At 52.1% G+C, this 24934-nt stretch overlaps 1 protein-coding gene across 4 annotated transcripts in view; it reads left to right on the plus strand.

Moving 5' to 3' along the window:
- DPP6 (dipeptidyl peptidase like 6) overlaps positions 1–24934 on the plus strand; it is a 508565-nt gene that overhangs the window by 324724 nt on the left and 158907 nt on the right. For all 4 annotated transcript variants that reach the window (XM_045198757.3, XM_024564471.4, XM_045198758.3 and 1 more), the window contains exon 3: positions 3818–3916. In XM_045198757.3, coding sequence (XP_045054692.2) covers positions 3818–3916 — 99 coding nt within the window. The remainder of the gene's footprint in view (positions 1–3817; positions 3917–24934) is intronic.

Raw genomic sequence — 24934 nt, forward strand, 5'->3', positions numbered from 1 at the left:
TTATTCTTCCATATGTAAACTCCAGTCACCTTCAAACAACTCCCCCTTGGAGGCAACACACCCATTGAAATGTTTTCCCACTGCTCAAGACAGTTCCCGGACTCGTTAATTCTGATGCCTGCTGGCGCTTCTGCCTTTTTTGTTTCACCTCTTCCACATCAGCAAACTATTTCCCTTGGAGGACTTTTTTCATCTGGGGAAACAAAAACAGTCACTCGGGGTGAGATCAGGTGAATAGGGAGGGTGGGTGGGCACGGGGGTCCTGCCGTCTTTGGTCAGAAACTCCTGAACGCTCAGCAGTGTGGGCAGATGCACTTGTCAATCACCCATCATGCAATGGGCAAACACGTTGAAAGAGTCTTCAAAAAAATTCACTGCAGCTAAACGCAGCCTCTCACAACAATACCAGCTGGTGCACGGATGCAGAAGGGTTTCTTTATGTCTTTTTTTTTAACTTAGTATCTGTGTGGTTATTGCATTTTCAGAGAATGTGGTGGCACAGTCGGAAGTGGGAGGGAACGTCTCGAGGGGTGTGGTGGGTGAAAAAATGTCTCCTGGAGGACATCACCGTCCTGGTGTCTGGAACCTGGGACTGCCACCTCATGTGGCAGGAAAGCGGTCGTCGCAGACATGTGTCAGAAGCATCTGAGATGGGGGACTTCCTGATGGTCCAGCGGGTCCTGCCCCCCACCCCCCGTATCTTTATAAGCAGGAGACAGCGGGAGATTTGGCACAAAGAGAGGGGAGGCAGCGATGTGTCTGGGGTGGGAGGCAGAGACAGGAGTGGCCCAGCCACCAGAAGCTGGAAGAGACAATGAAGAGACTGTCCCCTAGAAGTTCCAAGAGAGGGCGGCCCTCCTGACCACCAGGTGTGTGGTACTCTGACAGCAGCCACAGAAAACCGAGGGGATGAGGGGAAGTGAATGCCTTTGCCCATTCTGGTGTGGCCGAGGCTTGACCCAGGAGGCGTGACCGTTGACTCGTGGGGAGATCAGAGCTGGAAGAGGGACGGACACTTTGGGGAACGAGACAATGGCCATGCCTGGGCCTTGTCTTCCTGCTTCTCCACCCTTGCTCACCCTGGGGGTCCCTCCCGGACTTCTATCACCACTCCAGGGACCCCTCGTGGCTTCATGGTGGGGTTCTTTATCATCTCCGCTCCTGGAGAAAGGCCTGAAATGCATCCCACGAAGGTACTCACATGTGGTCTGCAGCCTTGGAGGGGAAAGACCACACCTGTCCCCCTCGCTGACCTAATTCTTTCTACTATTTTGCGGACACGCATCAGACAGGTAAAGCGCCACCGACACGTCTATCAAAATGAGCAGAAGGAACCAAGTGGAACTAGACCAACCCACAGAGCTGTAGCATTCTGAGGAGAAGTGAACGTTCTGTGTGACAGGTCTGGGGGTTTCAGAAACTCTGTCACCCCTCGAAGGGTGTTTGAGTGGCGCCGGCACTCCAGATGCAGGTGCTTGGGGGTTCACACGGCCCCCCGAGCTACACTGGGAGAGTCATCTCACCCCGTCTCTGCGGGGAGCACCGCCCACCCTGCACAGAGATGTCCACACAGCAAGGGCACAGTCGTTCAGGGGAATGAAAGCAGCTGCCCGGGGCGCTGGAACCTCGTGAAGACACATAGGCTGGTTCAGACGCTGAATATTGGTGTGACTCTGTGGTTAGGGTCAGAATATGGCTTTATTCATATGTATTGTCCAAGTAATAGATGTATAAACAGAAAAGTAAACAGCAGAAAAAAGATACTAAATTAATAACCCAAGTCAAATAATGTAATAGTCGTGTTCACAAACTCTCAATGCTACAACCGGTGCCTAGATGCCATTACTTTCCACCATGTCTGATTTTAGTTTCTCTGGAGTGTACCCTGTGATTCTTCGTATTGCGCTCATACGTCCATCTTCACGGATCTGCCTGTCCACCGCTTTGTAAACTGATCGTGTTGGAAGGTTTAGTGACAGCCAGCAAAGTGGATCCGTGATGATTTATGCTTTTACAGAGTCTTCTGGGACTTGGCCAGGGTGGCTTGGTGGGTTGGGCGTCATCCTGCAAAGCAAGAGGTCCCCGGTTCGATTCCTGGTCGGGGCACATGCCTGGGTTATGGGTTCTGTCCCCAGTTGGGGGCGTGCAAGAGGCAGCCAATCAGTGTTGCTCTCTCACATCAATGTTTCTCTCCCTCCCTTCCCCTCTCTCTAAAAATAAATTAAAAAATTTAAATGGAAAATCCCTTTAAAGCATTCACAGTTTCAGACACAAATGCACATTTCTGTCATAGAGCCTGACACTGGGCAAAGTGTCAAAGAGACAAAACTGTAAAACTGAGTCACCAAATAATTGTCTGGGGAATTCGGGTCCAGGCAACTTTCCTTTCTTAAAAATCCATCCAGAGCTACAATGAGTTCCTTGTTATTTGGCTTGTGACTTTCTTAAACCAACCAGTTTTCTTAACCGTTCCATCCTGGGAGGCGCCACAATCCCAGAAGCAGCTTTGGGGATTCCATTCTGAGATGATTTATTCTCGTTCTGTTAGGTAATCCCACCACCATTTGCATCGATTCCCAAAAACGGGCCACAGATTTTGAAATAAAAAATTCCAACAAGCACTATGACAGCCCAGAAAGTGGAACCTGGCTCAGCAGCCAGACGTCACAGAGAGAAGTAGACAGAACAAAACATCCCAATGTAAAGACTCGCCGACCCGGACCCCTTCCACGTAGGACGCACGCAGCCGCACACACCTCCCACAGCACCGAGGGTCACCGCACACAGCAGCACAACCCAGAACCCGGGAATGAGGACGCTGAGTCTCCCAAAACAGTGGTGCCAGTCTCTGCCTTCTGTCTAAGAGAGCAGGGGCGTCGCCAGGCACCTGGGGGCATGATCTGCATCTGAAATGGTTCAATCAGGAGTCTCTCATTAACATAACAGGCGGGGCTCGGTAGAGGCACTGCCCCATGGGCTTAGTCCATTAGCTTAGGCTCAAGGGCCAGACGGACTTGGGTGGCCCTTCGTCTTTGAAGAGATGGGTGGGTTTTTGCGCCTTGCGTGGACAAAGCCCCTTCAGAGGCAGATCTAGGAGCCCTCAGGCTTCCCGGTCTGGACATCGGATAAAAGCTGCCCAGTTTCTCAGGCCTCCCAAGCCAGTGCCATTCACATTCATGATGCATCTCCCCTCACCCAGGGCGGGTGTTGGCTGAACGCCTTCAGAGCTCATCCCGGGAGCTCACTCCCAAGTGCAGCGATCAAGGGGGCGCAGGGCAGCATCTGGCCATTTGCATGCCGACATTTGGGGTGTGACCCCATCTGAACAAGAACTAACCCCCCAGCCAGACAGTCAGGGACAAGTGAGGCATACAGGGAATAAATGCCCGAGAACACGTCAGTTGCGCTTTAACTCCCAGCAGCCCCATGGCGGCCAATAGTTGGCCTGTACTAGATGCCCAGTGAGCGCTGGATTACACGGTGCAGCTGAGAGTCTTTCTAGGCATTTGTTCCTCCTCTTTCGACGACCTGCCCCCTGCTGCTCATCAGTCAGCGGTATTCAGAGCTGAAGGACGTGCTCACCCGTGTATGGTGGCACAGGGAGGGCGTGACGCGGGGCCGTTTCATGGAATCGCAGTCCCCTTGCCATTGAATTTTAAAAAAATGAAAAGTGCTGCTGGCTTTTTTGTTCAGCGTGCATTTGCAGAAATCACATATCACCGTCTAGCTTGGTTCTGAATGGCAAGCGAACGTCTGTGTTCCTCTTTTACCGGGAAATAAAAAGTGTAACTCTTTGCCTCGTTTTTTTTTTCCCCAGCGGAAGATAACAGTCTGTCTCAGAAGAAGAAGGTCACGGTGGAGGATCTCTTCAGTGATGAGTTCAGAGTTCACGACCCCGAGGCTAAGTGGATCAGTGGTGAGTCCTGCCAGCCTGGGGGACAGGAGAGCCCCCTACCTCCCCACCCGGCCACATGGGACAGCGTGGCTATCCTGGCTGCCTCCTGTGGTCTCTCAGTGTCCCTTTGGCCACAGCAGCAGATCCCCTGAGCTATTGCAGCGATAATCTTATTATTGTTCTAAGAAAACATGTGTCTGGTAAAATGGGGCTGCTCCCTCGTGAGAAATGAGTCCTCCGTGTGGCCTCCCAGAATCATCCTGTCTCCCACGGAGACGGGAGATGTTGCTAAGCAACCAGCCCTGGGAGAGACATAGCTGAGCTTTCCTTCCTTCCCTGGTCTCATTCTCCATTGTTGTCCGCCCCCCCACCTCCACCCAGCTAGATAGAGGGGCCAAGGAGCTGAAAGATGCCTCCAGAATGTGGCCGGATCAACAAGACAGTGCAGTCCACCTCTTGCAATCTGGAAGGCGTCTGTTTTTCTTGTCTAGGGGGGGTTTTAAAACAACAAAACAGAGCGGACATGGAGGCAGAGGGGGAGTGGTCCTAAGGCAGTTTCGGGTGCAGGGCACGCTGGTGTGGGATGACTGTAGGCGCGGTCACAGCGCAGAGACACCAGCCACGGCACAGCCAGCCCCCCAAAGTCCTGCTCTCTCCAAGAATGCTGTTTGTGTTAGGTCTGAGCCTCAGTGGGCACACTTCAAAGTGCGTCTCGGGTCAGAGAATCTTGTCCAGAAACGCTAGAGATCTGGTTCGAGTCCTGGCTTGTGCAGGAGACGAAACCCAGAGGGGCTCCGTGACTTTCCTGAGGCCATGTGGCCACTCAAGGGCGCAGCTGTGGCTGCGAGGTTGTCCCCTGGCTTCCTGCTTAGTGCTCTTCCAGCAGCTGCCCTGCCGCGGGACACGCTGGCCTTGTGTCTTCCCGCAGTCACGCTGTGCCCGATGCTTCACAAACTGTCACAAACCAACTCGCAGCCCTGCTGTCTTCCCCTCTGGCATTCCCTCTGGCTTCAGAACGAATTCCTGATGCTGCGGTGAGCTGACTTAAAAATGAAAGAAAGAGAGGGTTCTCGGAGAGAATGGATTTTATCGAGGGAGACCAGAGGCGAGAGGGCCAAGGAGAGAACCCAGGGCTCGGGGGTGTGACTGAGAAAGCAGCTGTAGCTTTGGTCTGGAGGCAGACAGGCCATCTGCGCCCCGTCCATCGCCCGCCCCCCGCACTGGCTGGAGGCGGCAGGGTACGGTTGCGTTCATGGGATTATTGAGTGACGTGGAGCTGGGGTGAGCTTTCGAAACCATCCGAACCCTCGTTTTTTCAGCTCCGCTTTATTGGGGACCCGGCGCTGCGGGTTCTTGGAAGACAGACAGGCCCATGAAAATGGGGCAGAATTAAGAAAATGGGGGTGTTCAGCTGGGTCTGTTGGAACGGAAGGTTGCGGAGCAGTGCGTTGGCATGGAGAAAGCTTAGGCTTGTGCCTTAGGCGATGTTTTTATTTTCTGTGTATTATGTATTTATGAGAGCGAGTTAGGAAACAGAGCTGAACACTGTTTAAAAGATAATGAAAATCGCATGTAATTTTGCCAACCAGAAATAACCAGCATTCGGGGGGTACACTTACCTTTCAGGTGGTGTAATCTGTGAGAGGATGCTAAGGGGGTTGAGTGGGGGAACGTGTACAGCCTGGACCCTAAACTCATTTCCAGTTCGACTCAGTAAACGTTCCGTTAGCATTTCAGTATCTCCGAGGATCTCATCACGTAAACCCGTGCCTTCGCTGGCCAGTCTTCAGATACTGCAAGTTTAGGCAGCGAGTGGAAATGAAGTGACAGGTATAAAAGCCACCGTGACTGAGAAGGGAATAAGGGGAGCCAGCCATGCAGGCGTGCAGGGGCAGAAGAAGTCAGCGGAGGGTGGCCTGGAGGCTGTCGGCCCGGTTAACCAGACCAGCGACTCCATGCACAGAGCGTGGGTTCTGCAGCTAGGCAATGAGTCCGGAGTAGGAGCCGGGAAAAGATAAGTAAGCTCGAAGCTGGGCAGGAAGCTCAGTGGGAGGTCAGAGCCGCTTGGAGAATCGTGGAAGGTGAGCTCCTGGGCATTCATTCTCGCAGGGGAAGAGAGAGGGCAGGTCCTCGGGGCCCTGGGGGGTCCGAGGAGGCAGGGGAGGCCCTGGAGAAAATGGCTTAGCATCTTGTGGTGGCGGATGAAGAATGCATCAAAGAGAAATTGTCCCTTGGTGGCCATGCCCTCCGCGCGGTCCCCCAGCCCCGGGGCACGTCTCCTGCAGGTCGTGGGGACGTTCCGACTCACACTTGCGCTGTGGACTTTTCCGAGCCACCCCAGCGTAAATGCCAAATACCCTCTTCCTAATCCCGGTTGGATGACAAGCCGGGAAGGTTCATTCTAGAGGACGGTTTGTCTGTGGACAGCGGCTCTCTGCCTCTCCCGCATCGCACTTACAGACAAGGAACCAGCCTGCTCTGTGTCCGTGGGGTCAGGGGTCAGGCCCTCCGCACAGGGGGCCGGATGCCACAGGCTCGGGCCATGCCCCTGGGAGACCCCTCTTACCTAGGCAGCCTGGACCGACCCCTGGAAATGGTCTGCTGAGCCCCCACACACCTTCGGCAGGCCCACTGTCGAACCCAGGGCAGACCCAGGGTTGTTAGGGTGCAGGCGGGACCCGATCAGCTCACCTGCTGGCTCTGGGCAGGAGACCCAGGGTAGGGGGGGGACTCCAGGACCCAGACCTTCTGTGTTTCTTTACGCTCATTTCTACGAATCCCGCCTCTTGTGAGCCAAGAGCCCTCTGTGTCTCTCCCATGAAATACTAGAGAGACTGTAAAATTGGAGAAAATTGCTTCCTTTGAATGTAGGAAAATATCAGCTGGCTGGCTGATCCTGGGAAAGTATATGTTGTAGGAGATTAAATTGACGGTAGGGCTCAGAGCTCAGAAACACTTGATTTCGTGTCTGCGTTGTCCTCTTCCCGTCGGTGGCTCTGACACACCAGATGGGTTTCTGCGTGGAGCTGGTGGGGTTGGATGGAGGGGGCATCACAGTGTGACGTGGTGTGCTATTTCCACTGCCGTCCGTCTGAAGGCCACTGCTTTGTACAATCGAAACCATTAGGTGTTAGCATCGGAGAGAGGGAGGGAGAAAGCTCCCCGGGGGCCACTTCTGCAGCCGAGAGCCATTGGCCACAGTTAACAGCAGGGAAATGCCTGGAAGGACGGGTTTCACAGAGGAAAACATTCTTCAGTGGCCCGGTGGGGCGTCATCGGAAGTCACGGCACCAAATACACCCTATGACCGTCACTGCGCCTCACCTAGAGCACTCAGGAAGGGGACAGGGTGGAATTATATCACACGTTAGTGTGAACCACCAATTTATCCCCCTCTTTCTCTTGCTGTAGATTTCAAGACGCCCTGTTTTCAGGAGCGGGGGAGCCCCAGGGTCTGGCATGAGACGCCAGCTGTGTCTCGGGCTGCCGTCCACGCTGCCACGCAGAGACCGAGACTGTTTCCCCACCACCTGTCGGCTCTGCTCTGCCGCAGTGCACTGCCCACCTTCCCAGTGTTTGAGCTCAGATGTCACCTGGCTAACGTCCTCCCAATGTTTCCGGTCGGAGTTCCCCGCAGGGAACGTTGGAAAGCCAGCCGGCCGCGGTGCAAGCGGCGGGGAAAGCTGTAACCTCCAGGGACAGAGTGACAGCAGCCGCAGAGCTACCTCGGTCACTTCGTTTGAACCTGTACTAAACCCAGGGAGGTTGGAGCTTTAATCTGCACCTTAGAAATGAGGAAACTGTGACTCAGAGGAATCAGTTGCTGTGCCAAGGGTCCCAGAATGGCTGTGGATACAGGGGTGTCCAACCTTTTGGCATCTGTGGGCCACACTGGAGGAAGAAGAGTTGTCTTGGGCCAAACATTAAATATACTGTGGCACACACTCACAAAAAAAATCTCATAATGTTTTAAGTAAATTTATGATTTTGGGCCACATTCACAGCCATCCTGGGCTGCGTGCGGCCTGTGGGTCCAGGATGAACACCCCATTCCTGGCGTGCTGCCTCAGCCTCACCGTGCCCGCCCCTTTCCCTCCCATCCTCACCTCCCTCCCACCTCCCTGCTCCCTGGACCTCAGCCTTCCCGGGCATGTCCCCAGGCAGGTCAGCTTCCTGGCTGGCTTAGAGCCTGTTCTTTTCTTCCTCTGCAAACGCTTTTATTCCGCATTCCTCTGCATCAGTAACCCTGACTAGTCCTCTATGGCCAGTCCCAACCCGATTCTCCCCGGGTGTTCCCGAGCGGAGTCATGGGCCCACTGCCCAGGCCGTGGTAGAACTCTGTGCCACTCCCATCAGGGTGGCAGGTGGAGCCTCAGCTGTGGGTCCCAGCCTTGGGGATGCCTCTCGGGGCAGAGATGGTAGCTCACCATGGGCTCCCCCTGACCCCCGGACACCAGGCACCCTCCCAGCCCTCTGCAGAAGGCTCCCTAGGCCCCTCACTGGCTGTTTAGTGAATGATCCAGGGCATCCCGTCACTGCAGGCTCCGTGGGGCCAGAGCTCCCCCAGGAAGGGGAGGCGTGTTCTGCCCCTCCGCTTCCCTGGGAAGTGGGACGTCCGTCCTTGTTGGACCCAAGGCAGAGCCAGACCAGGGCGGGAATCCTGTCTCTGCCTGTTAGTTTGCGTTACAGGGGGACGGGCTCCTGTGTCCCCTTTTTGGGTCTGGAGAATGTATGTGCATGTATGTGCGTGCGCCTCTGTGTCAGCTGAGAAAACTCCACACCCGTGAGGAGGTCTGTGTGTTTATCTGAGTCAAAGTGACACTTGCCGGGAAGCAAACCCTTGGCGGACTGAGCAAATGCTCCAGAAAATGGCAGCTTTGTGCCTTATTTTACCCACCACACTCAAAGGAGGAGGAGTAAGGAGGTCCCGTGAAATCCACTGGTCGTAGATTAGGGAGGCGGGAGAAAGCAAAGTGGGGAAACCTCTGGGATTGGATCGAAGCAAAGTGATAGACACTTCTTCACACAGCGGGGCGCCGGCTGGTTAACAGCCAGCAGTAAACACAGTGACGGGAATGACGAGGGGAGTTGTGGCCTCTGTCTGCTGCGGAAAAAGGAAATTTCCGTGACATCCCAGAGATATGGTATCAGAGACGCAGACAGACAACAGACAGGCTCAGTCAAGGTGAAGACTGACTTTTGTCCGGGAAGATTCCAGCCTGGGCAGGACTTCCCGCCATGGCCTGCTTCCACGTAGAGGGTTTTCCTTTCAGGCCACGCCGTGTGGCTCCCTTCGGTCTCTGACTGTGTACGGCGGCCACGCGGCCCCTCTCAGCCGGTCGGGTTCGTGCGTGGCCCCTTTCCATCCACACGTGCAGATACTGCCTTTTCGTGACAAAGGCATCTGGAGTGAGGTTCACTTGTCGTTTTTCCTCCTTGGCGAGGTTGGCGTTTTCCAGGATGTCGTGGGGTTGTTCCGGGCCTCCAGGGCTTTTCAGGACTTTTCCTGAGGGTCCCCCCCAACACTCGGCCCCTCCAGTTTTCCCGCCCAGCGGGGCAGACAGTGAGATGTGCCCTGAGGCAGGACACGAACCTACAGCGGGTCTTGCTTCAAGGCCCTGTTGAATTTTGGGGAGGGGACGCCCACCAGCACTGCTGGACCACCGAGAACGCTGTCACCCGGAAGCCTTGCTTCTTTTTACCTCCCTCCGAATTAAGGCATAACCTGTAGGTCCCCACCTACTGCAGCTGCCGCACCCAAGGGTAGGCCATGTCTGTGTGCTCTTCTTGCTAGAATGTTCTCTTCAACGCCGCCCAGGAAGTCCCGTTCGATAGGCTGCGACCCGCAGAGGAGCACTGACATCTGTCACCGTTTCCATTCCGTTCTCCCGCCGAGCCTGTAGCCACATCAGCCTCGGAGAGCCTAGTTAGTATCACCGACACCTTTTCAACCACCGATCACCTCCATAATTAATGAAAAATGAGTCCCATGGCCTCTCCCGTGACTGAGTCTCATCCCCTACGACCAGCAGTCGATGCCTGGAGCGTATCTAATTTGACGTCCAGGTGCCCGTTCCCATCTCTGTCTTGCTCTTGATGGACAGATGGCTTCTCAGGGCCATACGTGCACTAAGGTGGCCACTTTCTGTCCCTCACGGACCCGAGCGAGGGTCTGGCTCTCATGAGGTCGCCGTGCACGTTAACTCACTGAAGGAATAACTCAGGACGGGCACTGAGTGTTCACGGACCAGGACTGAGCGTCTCACGTTTCTGGCCGATGGGAGGACAACCAGCTTCTTGACTGAGTGTAACTCTCGGCAGTTTGCGAACGTATGTAAACATTTATAATGATAATACGTATCTCATTTCCGTGTCCTGTGTTCGCAGGGCGAATCTCAGATGGTGAAGGGAGCTCCCACACCAGATTTGTTCACATAATTTTTACCTGTCAGGTGTGATTCCATGCACCTGGTGCCTAAGGCCAGACTGGGCTCCCCGATCTCAGACTCGCCCCCTTTTCCTGCACCGTCCGTCCTTGCAGGATGATTTGGGGTCATGAGGAGGAAGAAGGCGCTGTCTGTACTGTTGCCCACATGTTCACCTAGAAAGCGCCCCGTGTCTCTTCACTCACTCAGGTAGCCCTCCGCCCAGCGCCACGCCCAGGAAGGGTCCCTTACGCATGCACGCATGGGTGCCAGAAAGGACTGGGGGAAAGTCGGGACAAATGTCAGGTGGTGGTAGAATGTCCCAACGACGGCAACCAAAGGGATGTGGCGGGAGAGATGAGACCAGGTGCACAGCAAATATTGATTTCATAGGAGTTGCTGGTGTCCAGAGGGGCCACCTGCTTCTCGCCTCTGCCACGGCTCTCTTCCCAACCCTCATTCTGGCTCTCGTCCTCCCTGCCCACCTGACCCCTCTCTGCTCACATGTCACACAGCAGTGAAATGTGCCTGAGCTCACGGGACAAGCAAGCAGTCCTTGGTGGCTGGTGGTGTCCCCCTTTCACAAATGGGGAAACTGAGGCTCAGAGAGGCAGCACATCTTCCCAGTCACAGGGCTGGTATCGAGCCGAGGAGACGTGGCTGCAGGATTGTCTCTCTGAATCTACGAGGGGGACCCTACACCCCACGGCCAGGTGACAGTCCTCAGACCAGGAAGAGCATCATCTCACTTTTCCTTTTCCTTCTCATCGGGGGCTTCCTGCTGAAGGTCGGCTGTGAAGTCCCACAGAGGGGCTGAGGCTCATTTCCAACTAGCCCAGCAATAAGATGTGGCCCAGAAATGGCCATTCCCCTGGCAGCTGAAAGCCACCAAGTTCTCCCTGCCTGTGCTTCCTCCGAGCCCCAGGCTGTCGGTTTGCACGTGAACCTGAGGTTCCTTTAGGACAGCGTGCACTTCTTCGTCGCTGGGGTTAGCAAGCAGCCTGGAGCTCCGGGCGGAGTCTAACAGGGGACCTTGTAGGAAATGCCTTCCACCAAGGACAGTGGCCCTGGACTGACGCAGGACCCAGAGCCGAGGGGCAACCACACCTTCTGGAGGCTCAGCCTCAGGAACATTTTCAACCCCCAGCATGACTTTGGGTCAAGCGTGACTTGAGGAAATAAATTATAGCTTGGGCAGGGGTCCTTTCTCAAGGGCATGAAATGAAGACACGGGGTCTGTGGAGCTCATTCTCAGTTTGTCCTGTTGTGTCAGCTGTAAGCGCAGACCTGCGACCTTTCCGGCGTCTGCGAGGGACTGTGGGCGCCGGGTTCTGCTGTCCCTTGTTAGTGAACAGGAGGTGAACACCCGCTAGACCCGAGTGTGAACCCGCCGTGATTGGACGGTGATTCCCGATCGGCGATTTACGGGCAAAGTCTTCAGCTTTCCTGAGGAAGAATCTGTTCGGGTTTGGAGATGCTGCGGATATTACAGATCTTCATGTTAATGATGTCCCCATGATGCGTTTTTAAGATATTTTTCTCTCTGGGATAAACACTGGAAAGCGTGATTTATTGCAGGAAAAATACAAACGTAAGTGGACCTCTTAAGGCTCTGAACAGAATGCCTTTCCTGAGAGTCGGAGCCCACTGGTCTCCTGTCTGGAAGGACTGAATTAATTTTCAAAAAGCAGCGTGAAGATGTTATGAACATTAAAGCTCTGAGAACTCATTTAACATAATTAATTTGACCCAAAGGCGGGGCCGGGAGGCCTGGAGATCGAGGGTTTTCACTGTAGGAGAGTGTTTCCAGGTGCCCGGTGTTTACCCTGTAATCTTCAGCACTGTGACTGGAGGGCCCCTCGGCGCTGAGAACGGCAGGCACAGGGGACAGACCCCCAGGAAAGGCGCGCTCTCGTAGACTCACGGCAGCAAAGGGGTCTGTGGCTCCATCGTGAGCTTTGTGAGGGGGGCTCTTTAAGAAAGACCAGAAAGCGTCCGTGTAGACCCGATCCATCGCTACACAGTAGTAGTTTGAGCCAATAGGATGGGCTAATACCTGCTCTTCCATTAACTCCCAAGTGTTTGCTTCTCCCAAGCCTCCCAAGTAGGCTTCTCTGATATCACGTCAGAATTGGGAAATGTAACCCTGGCCCGGGTCTCGGTAGTTTGCAGCATCATCCTTGCACTGAAAGGTTGCAGGTTTGGTCCCCAATTGGGACGTGTATGGGAGGCAGCCGATCCATGTCTCTCTCTCTCTCTCTCTCTCTCTCTCTCTCTCTCTCTCTCTCTCTCTCTCCCTCCCTCCCTCTCCTCCTCCTCCTCCTCCTCTTCCTCTTCCTCCTCCGCCTTCTTCTCTCTCTCAAATCAATAATAAAATATCCTAGAGTGAGGATTAAAAAAATTGGAGACACGTACACGTGACCCCCAATGTCCTTTAAATGCCCAGTGCTGGTCTCCCCACCATGATTACAGCTAAAGAACGTTGGATACGTTTGTATAGTTGAGCCTGTTTCACATTGAAAGAGTATCAACCAAAAGTGCATTCTCTGCCTTCAAGGAAGCAGCATGCTAGTCCAGTCACTCTGTCCCTCAGCCTTGTGCAGATGCTGGGGGCGAACAAAGGGAGAGAAGCCACCCCCCGCCCCCCACCCTAATGCAGTTCACCTTGTCCTTAGGCCAAATCGTCTTTCTCCAAGCGCCAAGGATGGGACAGCTGAGAAAGACCTTTCTGACCCTGTAATTAAACTCTTCCTTGGACACATTGAACTAAGACACCATGCTGAGCGGGTGGGGGGCTCCGTGGCAAAAACAGGAGTGGGCGCCGGCTGTCTGAGACTGTCCCCGCAGAGAGTACTCCACAGCAGAGTGCCGAGTGAAAGAAACAGAAGGAGCATAAAATATGCCCATTGTCTCCCAAAAAAGGATCTACATTTTCTTACAGGTACTTGGGTAGGGCGGGGCAGGAGGGGATGCTGGAAGAGAATAAAAGCAGAATTTGTCTCCTGCAATTACGCATGCTCTTTTTCTTTTCCATTACTCACCTCCACGTTATCCCTGACAACTGGACCCCCCTTCTAATCTTCCTGCCAGAAAGCAGCCAGCTTCCTGTTCCACAGGGCGTCAGAGGACCAATGCGTCTCTCTCCCGTGGTGACAGGAACAGGCTCAGGTGCCCCGGGCAAGGAGCACTGAGCACAGGGAAGGTGAGAGACAAAGGCTCAGGAGAGAGGTTGTGGGAGGTGTTGGAATCGACAAGCTGCTCACAAGGCGGCATCGTCCTGTTTGCCCCTGATCCCCGATCCCCGATCCCCGCAGAGCCCTCTGCAAACTCCAGGGTCACAGAGAGTGGAGAACTCAAATGCAGTGAGAGCAGAGCAAGTTGCTTGGATGGAGCTGGGCTGAAGGTAATAGAAATGCAAGTGGCTTGACCTACAGAGACATTAATTTTCCTCACACAGAAGACACAGAGACAGGCCATCTACGGCTCTGTTCCAGCCCGAACCTGTGGTGGGGTCTCTTCTCGCCAGGGCACAGGCTGCTCAGCCTCGCCCGCCGGGCACTGGCACCAGGCAGCTCTCTGCAGGGGGGCGGGGGAGTCCTGGGCGGCCCCTGGCCTCCACCCACACGTCAGTGACACCCACCACCAATGCTGTGAAAACCCCAGGCATCATCTAATGTGCTTTGGGGTGCAAATTGCCCAGGTCCAGAACCTCTGTCCTAGGTCCCCGCTCAGATGCTCCCGACCTGCAGCTTGGATCTGGAGGTGCTTTCAGAATCAAAGTGGGCAAGTCCGTTTCTCGGAGAGAGACAGCTTCCCATTTGACAGCTTTCTGTGTCTGTCTCTCGTCATTGCCCTGGATTAGGCCACGTGACTGCCCGATCTTTCTTCTCTTTTTTTATTTCTTTTATTTTTCAGTTGCAGTTGACATTCACTGTGAGACTAGTTTCCGGTGCACAGCTTAGTGGTTAGACCATCATATACTTTATTTACACAGTGATCCTCCGGATATCTCCAGTACCACCTGGCCCCACCCAAGGTTATTGCAATATTAGTGGCTGTCTTCTCTGCGCTGGAATTTACGTCCCTGTGGCTTGTTCTGCACCTGCCAGTCTGTGCTTCTCACTCCCTTCCCCTTCCTCACCCCGCCCCACTCCTCTCCCATTGGGCAACCATCGGTTTGTTCTCCGTGTCTGTGAAACTGTTTCTCTTTTCTGTGTGTGTTTATTCTGTTCCTTAGACCCCACATATCAGTGAATATGGCCCTTGTCTTTCTCTGTCCGCCCTGTCTTCTTGCACACAGTAAGGGGGGGCAGTATTTTTAACTGGACATGTTGAAACTCTAGAAAAAAGTTGGGATTTGAGTAGCAAAGAGGAAGCAGAGTGGATTCTGGGCAGGCGGTGCCCGCCGCAGGAGGTCAGAGGAGAGAGGCGTAACTGCAGTGACGTAACACATCTCGTGGGGACAGAGCAGGTGGCCCTTGTGCTGACCACACACTCGGAACTGCGGAGGGTCAGCGAGCTCCATGGCAGCCCGTCCCGAAAACGAACTGGGCTCTCGCTCACCTTTGACCGTCCAGATGACCGCCCGCAGCGACGTGAGACCGCTCGTCTGAACGTGCCTTGTGGACGCAACCTCGGCGTTCTCTTCCTTTTTTCCTCCTGAAAATATTTCTCATTTAATTTTTCAGGGACGGTTGACATGCAGTATTGCGCTAGTTTCTGGGGCACAGCAGAGAAACGAGGGACTTGTGCAACTTCCAGAAGGCTCCCCCTGGTATTTCCGTCTGTGGTGGTCGCAGTATTGCTGACTCCATTCCCTGCGCCGGGCTCCTCCTCCCGGGACTGCCCTACCTGCCTGTTCACGCTTCTCAGTCCCTCCCCCTTCCCCGCCCACCACCCCCGACACCCCCCTTCATAAAGGAACATTGACGGAACATTTCAAGAAACCTGCGGGACCAAGAGCCACGCCACGCACGATCCGAATTGTAGGTTTTGCGAAAATAGTCCAAATGTATTATGAAAAAGTTCCACAAATGTGTGCTTTTCTGGTAGGGAAAGTAAGGCTTTCAGATGTTTATATAAACTTAATGAGTCTACATGTCCGCGCCCCAGGGGGCTGGGATTAAAACCCAGTGCTCCTGATGGATGGATCGATAATATGAACAATAAAGTGTTAATGTTCATGAATTATCCCTGCTTGGCAGCACGGGGCAGTTCAGAACTGGGTCCTAGGTCGCTGTTCTTTCTTTCTTTCTTTCTTTCTTTCTTTGTTCAAGTGCAGTTTCTATTTAGTTTTAAAAGCCTCAACAATGTTTAGAGGAGTGTGTGAAACAGCGCCCCCCGGTGCCTGAGGTTACACATGCACATCTCAATAACGGCTATTTTCAGTCCCCCAGAGCTGGGGGTTTGATTGTAAGCCCAACGATAAGTACATTTATGCGCCAGCCGCCGCCGTGGGCACTCTGTGGGCATAGCAAACAAGCCTGCAGACAGATTCGATCTGGCCGGCTGACTGGGCGTGTGATTTCTTCATCACTGACCTATTCGTGTATCGCGTTACCTGGAATGTAAATTTAGCTGCCTCTCATTTATAATAACGAAGCAAGGTGGCATGTGATCATTTGAGCAAGAACCCTGCTTCCTGCCAAAGCCAAGAGCCTCAAGAATGATTTCTGTAACACAGTGAGGTGTGATGTGGAAGAGATATGAGTCCAGGAATAGATGAGTCAAAGGGTCAACATACGGGACCTAATTTTAATGAAATATGACTCTCGACTCATCCATCTCTTCTCCATCCTACAGACCATTACAGCCCAGAACCTCAACAGCGTATTTCCGAAAGCGAAAATTAAATACTGCCTCTAAAAATAGCCTTCCCCAGCGAGAAATGTCTGAGTTTATCTTTAAAAATTTAGGCTGCATTAGGTGAAAAAGGCAAAACAGGAAATGGGAAATATTGATTTTTTGCGTGCTGGGGAACGCTACTAAAATGAGATGAGCTTTTGACATGTGTAGTTTGTGGATTTAAAACCTCCACCATGTGTGGCGTGGGACCTGGGACGTGGGACCTGCGTCTCAGACTGTACGAAGCTGATGTATTGAAAGAGTGACGTATATACACCCACATACACACACACATGCATATATGTGGCATTATCCAGAATAATCAAAATATGGAAACGACCCAAGTGTTCATTGGGATGTTACCGACCCCTTACAGAGGACGGCATCCCGGTCTGTACCGCAACGTGGATGGACCCCGACAAGATCACACTACGTAAAAGAAGCCAGATGCAAAAGGGCAAATATTTCATTCCATTGATCGAGTTTGTATTGAACCAACCTTGACGTTCGGGGATAAATTCCTCTTTGTCTTGGTGTGTAATTCTCTACGACTTGCTGGATTTGGTTTGCTGGTATTTTGTTGAGGATTTTTGCATCTATATTCATAAGAGATATTTGTCTGTAGTTTTCTTGTGATGTCTTTGTTTTTTTTTTTTTTGTATCAATGTAATACTGGCTTCATAGACTGAGCTGGAAAGGGTTCCCTTCTATTTTTGTCATTATTTCTCCAGATCTAATCTCTGCTCTTTTCTCTCTCAGTTCCCCTTTGAGGCCACCATGAGGCAGGTCTCTGAAATTAATTTTTCTTCGTTCCTTTTTCTTTCTGCTCCTCGGACCGGATGATCTTTGTTATCATCAAGTTCACTGCTTCGTCCTCCTGCCTGAACAAATATTATCTTTCCACTCTCCAGTGGCTTTTTCATTTCAATTATTGCTTTCATCTCCCGAATTTCTATGTGGCTCATTTTAAATCATGTCTATTTCTTTGTTGATATTTTCTACCCAGGGATACATAGTTCTCATTTGTTTTAGTTTTTTAGATGTGGTGCTTCTTTAGTTCTTTGAACATATTTATAATAGCTCATTAATTTGTTCTTTTTTGTTGAATGTATTTGGTGGTTAATAAAATTATACAGGTTTCAGGGGTACAAGTCTGCGATACATCACCTGTATATTGTACTCTGCGTTCTCCACCCCAAGGCACATCTCCTTCCATCACCATTTATTCCGCTGTCCCCTCATCCACCTCCCCACCCCCCTCCCCTCTGACAGCTGTCAGTCCGTTCTCTGTACCTGGGAGTCTGTTGCTACTTTCTTGGTTCATGTTGTTCATCAGACTCCGTAGCTACGTGAAGTCATGGGGTATTTGTCTTTCTCTGTCCGGCTGATTTCACTTATATAGTAGCTAATTTAAAGAGTTGTTTTCCTAATACGTCTAATGTCTGAACATCCCCAGGAATAGTTTTTATTAACTGCTGTTTTGTTTTGTTTTTTTCCGGGGTGTGCACCATACTGCCCTATTTCTGTGTGGGGCTTGTGATTTTTGTTAAATCCCAGATATTTTTAAAAATCTCGTGTGGCGACTTTGGAAGTCAGACCGTCCTTCTCCTTCAGTCTTGTTGCTGTTCTTTGTGGTTTGGTGCTGTTTCCATAGTTCATGGCTTCCTGGACTAATGTAATAACGTCTGCGTTCTCTTCCTGTGCAGACCCTAAAATCTCTGCGGCCTCAGCTTAGCAGCAATTTCCTCCAATTCCTTGAAGCAGCACGTCTCCCAGCTTTGGCCAGCGAGCTCTGCGTGCTCAGCAAGGCGCAACGTCAGCCCTCGGCAGGCACGGTGCAAGCCTGCCAGGTCCTCCTTTGCTGCCTGCGCAGAGTCTCAAGGTCAGCCTGGTGGGGACAAGGGCGTTCCCACAGTCTCGCAGGCTGCAGGCAGCACACAGGTGCTCGCAGCCTGCGAGAGTCCCAGTGTCTCGCTTGAGGTTTTCGAAGCCCTCAGGGACCTCTTGTTCCCTCGCTTTCCCTTTGAAGTGTTTGGTCAACTTTCCCTTGACAGCAAGGAGACTGTTATCCCCTCCAGCAGCTGCTATTGGAGACAATTGTCACCGATTGTTTCAGACAAATGCCCCAGGGAAAAGGCTTTTTTGTAAGGAGCAAGCTCTGAGCTGGGGAATGAAGACAACCGGGTAGTGCAGCCTGGAGACAGATGAAAAGGCAATCCTCTAGACAAGGGGCTCTCAGAGACCGACTGTAAGGCTGTCCTTTCCCTTCTGGTAGCTTCTCCCCGGGATGAATTTAAGGACTCCCTCCATTGCGAAGCCCTTGGTTTTCAAGGCTGCCTAGGCGCTGGGGACAGGGAGATGGAAATGTGACAGGTCCAAAGGCCACACAGGTCACTGTCCCGACCAAGATTCAGCCTTTAAAAAAATAAATAAGTGTCCCTCAGGTGGCCGGAGGTCATTGGCTAATAGCCGAGGTCTGAGTAGAGCTGATCTCGACAATTTGTGTGGTCTCCGGGCTTTCACAAAGAAGCAGGTCTCTCGGAGGTCCTTCGTCTGCCGCTCCGCAAGCGGCTCCTCCTCCCTCTGTCGGGTTCTGTGCGCGGCTCTTTCGCTGGTGGTCAAAACGGCCTGCTCCTCAGCTCTGTCACAGCTACTCCCAACGATGCTTGTAGCCCCTTAACACTCCCGAGAATTTCCAGGGAAGATTGCACATGTTTCTGATTTTCGATGTTCCTAGGAGCAGGGTATTTCTGCGTGGGTGAGGGGTGGAGTCGATTGAAACCCATCTTTCTGACAGGTTTAGTGTTTCATACCATATTTTATAAAAATACAATTACCTGAGAAAGGTAGCCCCGCTGACGGATCGGCTCCGTGGAGCCCAGACGGCGAACGCTTTCAGAGGGAATGTTCTTTGCCTAATAAAATGCACGCTGTCTTGACTGCATCGGATTAATGTGATTCTCAGTAGTTAGCTGAATTCTTCCAAATTACCTCTTTAAAGGCAATTTCTCTTCAGTCGTTTCTGCACGGAATGCTAAAAGCATGTAACACCTGATTACCCACAACTCCTGAGAGAGAAAAGCAGCTTTCTTTTCTCTCTTGGAATTAAGATCTATGTTTATTTTTTTAAAGATTTTATTTATTTATTATTAGAGAGAAGGGAAAGGAGGGAAAAAGAAAGGGAGAGAAACATCAATGTGTGGTTGCCTCTTGCACACCCCCTACTGGGGGCCTGGTCAGCAACCCAGGCATGTGCCCTGACTGGGAATCGAACTGATAGCACTTTGGTTCGCAGGCCGGCACTCAGTCCACTGAGCCACGCCAGCCAGGACAAGGTCATGTTTAGGACAGAAGTGCGGTGCTCCCCGCATCCTCCTGGATGTGGCGTGGTGGCACCTTAACATCCCCTTCTGCACTCTCAGTTGGGAGGGTAATTAATATATCCTCACACGTCTTCCCTTCCCTAAGACAGTGATTAACAGGATGGGGTCGGCTTCCCTCGGGAGAAATCCGGCAGCCAGGCTCTGTTAGCCGGTGTTTTTCCAGGCCTGAGGCCTATGGAGTTTCCAGAGTCTCCAGCAGATACAGAAATTGGTTTTCAAGTGAACAAAGCTTATTATCTAATTTCTCACAGCACCTCCTTCGATGACCACTCCATGTATTAAGCACCAGCTGTATGCCCTTCGCAATGCAAAGCACTTTAGGTTGCGTGGTTAAAGGCCCTCGGTACTTATGAATCGGTGAGGAAGTGCACAAAGACGAACTTGGTTCACCGTAGACAGTGTATCCAAGAGACGAGGCTCATGGAACACCACGCGTTCACACCCAAAGCGAAGATGTTGCCGGCAGAGACTCGTCAGTCCTCAGAGACTGGCCTTCGAGGAATTTATGAGCACACGTCAGCCGAGGTGTGGGGACGCCTGAACCAAAACTCTGCAGGAGACGTTCGTCCACCACGTGCGGGGATAGCGAGCAGAAGCAGGACAGGAAGGGGCTGACGCCCTGTTGTTACCGGACAGGGGGCCTGGCTCCGAGCGGGCTGCCCGGGGCTGGCCAGTAGTGTGTAGGGTCCTGGCTTCGTGTGGGGAATTGTCTGTCACACATGAGTCCGGGTGACTATGAGGGTACCTTTATGAGAGCTGGGGACAGTGAGACAAGGAAGCCTCGAGTAGAAGAAGCAACAGGAAAGAGCCCAAGCAGGGCTGCCTTAGCCCACTGGAACGTCAGGGAAAAGGGGGCTTTGGGGACAGGTGCAGGGGGTCAGCCTGGGATGAGCTGCCACTGCTCACTGCTCCCCTGGTCGCCAGGTGTCCTGGGGACCCTTAGAGTTTAGGAGATGCCTACCTGTGGGGGAGGGAGAGGGGGAGAAAGTGGCCTGGGCTGCTCCTGAGAGTAGGGCTCATGCTAGCTCCTTTGTCTTGCGGCTGTCACTCTCCCTCTCTCTCTCTCTCTCTCTTCCCCCTCCCTCTCTCACTAAAATCAATAATCCTGTCCTCAGGTGAGGATTAAAAAAATGTTAAATTCATTTCCATGACTGTTCTGTGACCACCAACCTGTACCTCTCAGTCCCTTCGCCTCTTTCGCCTGGCCCCCCGACCCGCTCCCCTCAGCAACCGTCAGTCTGCACTCGGCATCTGTGAGTCTGTCTCTGTTCTGTTTGTTTATTTATTTTGTTCTTTGGAGTCCACGTAGCAGTGAAATCACACGGCATTTGTCTTTCTCCAATGGACTTAGCTCACTCAGCGTAAGACCCTCTCGGTGTAAATAAATTGCAGAAACTACAATGCAACATACAGGCGATGTATTAGAGCTGTGCACTTGGAGCCTATCTACTTGTATTAGCCAATGTCACCCCAATACATTTAATACATTGTTTCAAATCCCAGTGTGTTTTCTTCCTTAGCCACGTAAGCATGAGGTTGACGAGGTTAAATACCGAAGAAAGTGCTTTGTGGTTCTTTAGTGGGCTTTCCATACGGTAAGCTGTCGAAAAGTCTGAATGTGACTCTATGGCACCCATAAAAATTGTCCCCATAAATAGGAATGGAAATTTAAAAGCCGTTAAAAGTGATTGGGCAGTCCATTAATCAAAGACAAAAAGTGAGCTGTCTCAGGTCTTATGATGAAAACTAAGTGAAATTTAAAGCCACACACGTCATCTTTGAAATGTAGCTACTTCCCAAGTAATTTCCAAGCTGAGATCGCTATTAGTCTGAAGGTACTTGTCTATGAAATTACCCAAGTTGTGAGAGTGGGTATTTTGGTGTCATTTTACCGTAATTTGAAGCCGCACAATCTAACAGCCCATCACTCTCCATCTGCCCACGCATGCATACGTTTCCACCCAGCGGCTCTGCTCTTTGTTTGCAAGAATCAAGGTTTTTCCCAAGTCTATGCCTCTTCATACCACCAGACTCACAGAACACAATACCCTGGCTCGTTCTTGAAGGACAGAAAACATTGCTTGCAGGTTTTTCTCATTTATTCCACTTCTCAAGCTGTTGCAGGAAAATCAGACACAGTGACTTCCCGGTCAGGTCGCCCTGACACACGTGCAAAGTGGCCGCTGGAGGCCTGGGAAACAGAGGGAGCAAATTAAGCAGCCAGGGATTCTCCCCAGACACCCTACTTGGGGGGGAGGGAAGATGGGTGGGGCCTCTACCTGTCGTCTGGTCTCCGGAATGTCAGCCTTGCTGCCTCTCGGTCAAGTACATGCAGGCAGGGCCCGGGGCCCAGGGGTGCTGCTAGCTTTTAAAGAATGTAATGGAAAAGCTTATTCTTCTGAAAGATAAGAATCATGGTATGTCTTTTTAAGATTTTATTTGTTTACTTTCACTTTTTAAATATATTTTATTGATTATGCTATTACAGATGTCCCACTTCCCCCCTTTATTCCCCTCGGCCCTGCACCCCCACTCCCACCTGTATTTCCCACCCCCCCTTAATTCCTAACAACTTTTGTGATGTGAGCCAGGAAAAAGAAACAGAAGAAAACTGCAGAGCTGAAGACACATGTTTGCAGACCTGCTCCCAAGTTTGCAGACATCTGCTCAGAATCCCAGCATCGGCGTTATCGTTATGAGCCGGGTGGGTGTACGTGGGGTCTCCCGGTGGTCTCTCGTTTCCTGCGCTCACGGCGGGGGGGGGGGGGGGGGGATGGGGGGGAGCCTCCGCTCTGGGTCAGCTTTCTGCCCTAACGTGCCTCCGCTCACACCCTGTTGTGCCGGCCCAACCCTCTTGTGCGTTCCCAGAAGTCAGGGGCTGCGTGATTTTCTCTCTCTATTCCAAAGGATGGCGGCACAGGGAATGATTAAATAGCCGTCAGTTTGTTTCAACTCTTTCATCATGTCTGTGTCCTCGACCAGTATTTCTGCTGGAGACATTTAAACGTAAGGTAGGCCGCGGTCTTTCATCCCTGAAGGCCACCATGTGCATCTGCGAAGGTGTATTCTCCCGTAATCCACAGCAGCGTTGTGTCTACAGAAATGACTCCAATCCCCCAGTATCATTCAAGTCCCTGGGCACACCGGGACTTTCTCCTTCGTTCTCAGCGTATCTTCTGTGTGTGACTTCTTCATCCCGGCGTGGGTGAAGAGAAGGATCCTGCTTATGGGGGTTAATGCTGTCTCTGGGGTTGCCGGTGATGGAGAACTACTGGTCTGTTCCCTGTGGATGTAAGTCATTTCCCTGCATCAGGCCGGTTGCGTTGTAGGGCTCCCCACACCCTGGATCTGTCTTACTGCTTCCTTGTGGGGTGCCGTACACGTTTGCCCGCGATGCCTGGTGATCCCAACGTTGACTCATGGGCTGCAGTCACAACCCCCACATCCCTCCATTCTAACATGCTTCGCCCACTCAGACCGGCAGAGGTTTCCTGGGGTGCTACCTTGGTACCGGGAAAACATCCTTTCAGCTTTTCGCCGAATGAGTTTAGCACTTATCGATGAGCCCAACCTGCATCGAGGGCTTCTGTAAGGGCCGTAAAAGGATGATGTTCTCAGAGACTCCCACCTTTCCTAAGCGCATTCTCATGAAAACACGTTGCGTACCTGCTTTCGGTACAATGGGCATCCCTTCTAGTTCCTCGCCGTCTCTGTTGGTGCTGATGTTCCCCTGGTGTGTCGGACGTCTGCGTGCAGTTCCTGTAAGTTCAGACAAAAGGATGTAGTTACCACATGGGGTTGTTTTGGGGGGGAGGGTGGAAATATCGTGATTGCCAATACACCCTAAAACACAGGGGTGTCCTGGGCACGTTCTCCCCACTTGTCAATGCACCGGTCTGGTGGGCACCGCGGGCCACTGCCCACCAGGTCACCTGCAAGGCAGTACGACATTTGGGGTATCCTGGAAATATTTTTTAACTGTTTAAAGGTCTTCTTTCCCCCACACCTGTCATGGTCTGGAAGTGTGGGGGCACACAGTCAAGGGGGATCACTGGCCTGCCGACCATGTAGTTTTTTCTTAAGATTTCATTTATTTATTTTTATTAAGAGGTGAAGGGAAGGAGAAAGACAGGGAGAGAAACATCCATGTGTGGTTGCCTCTCGCGCGCCCCCTATTGGGGACCTGGCCTGCAACCCAGGCATGTGCCCTGACTGGGAATCGAACCGGTGACCTGGTTCAGAGGTCAGCACTCAATCCACTGAGCCACACCAGCCAGGGCAGCCGATGACATTTTGAGGATACCCTTTGGTTTTCCCTGTGACCGTGATGGAGTGAGAGGGGTGAATTTTCAGGTGGAAAGTGTGCAGTGGTGTAAAGTAAGGCGCCTTTGGGACCGCCCCATAGCACTTTGGCCTGCTAGACAGCATATCCGGAGGGCTCTCTGCAATGACGGACGTGCTCTGTGCCTGCATGTCCCACCCAGCACCCACTGCTGGGCTTGCTTAGTGAGTACTTGACATGTGTCTTGTGCAAATAAGAATTTTTAAATTTTATTTAATTTTAACTAATTTTCAGTATTCATAGGGACACATGGCTACCTGTGTAGGCAGCCCCAAGTCATAAATATGACCCAACTAAAAACATTTGCATTTGGCGTATAGTTCCCCAAATAAGTATAACTTCTGATACCAGCTTTCTAATTATCGCTGTCTTTGGAAGCCAAAGGAGAACTCCCTCTTGGCCAGAAGCAATGTATCCACACCTGGATTGAGCACTTGACATCCATCACTGTCAATTCACATCCCTGGCTGCTGACTTTGGCGGGAAAGATTTCAGAAGTTTAATTTACGGGCCGGCAGTCATTGGAGAAATACGACAGAACCAGCGCCGCCCCCTGCCTGCGGCCAGCACACGGGACGCGTTCTGAACGCACAAATCCGGGCAAAGCTGAGGAAGACAGAAAATGTTGGAAGGAGCCAGCAGAGCTGTATTTTTATGAGAGCTGCTTGGTTTTCTTAAACTAGTCGAGCTCTGCAATCAATTTCTAACTCTTCATCATAGAAAACGTTAAGCCTAAACAACAGTGGGAAAACTAGTAGATGCCTTGCACGTGTCCGTGACTCAGCGTGAACAAGCGCTGCCTGTCGGCTGTGGCACCTCATCTGCGTGCTGACCTTGGTCTTGGCCCACCCCTGTTGTTCGAAAGCACGATCCAGACCCCGTGTCATTTTATCCTCCTGTGTCCGAACGTGAGCCTCTGAAATGGAAGGACTTACCTTGTTGGATAGAAAAGATTTACATGGCTATTGTATTACCCTAAAAAAAGAGAACAGACCCCAAAACATAAACAGTACTTTCGCCAAGCACTAGTTATCCTGTGAATCCT

The sequence above is a fragment of the Desmodus rotundus genome, chromosome 6 (genome assembly GCF_022682495.2).
Source record: "Desmodus rotundus isolate HL8 chromosome 6, HLdesRot8A.1, whole genome shotgun sequence".
In the NCBI taxonomy this organism is placed as follows: domain Eukaryota; kingdom Metazoa; phylum Chordata; class Mammalia; order Chiroptera; family Phyllostomidae; genus Desmodus; species Desmodus rotundus.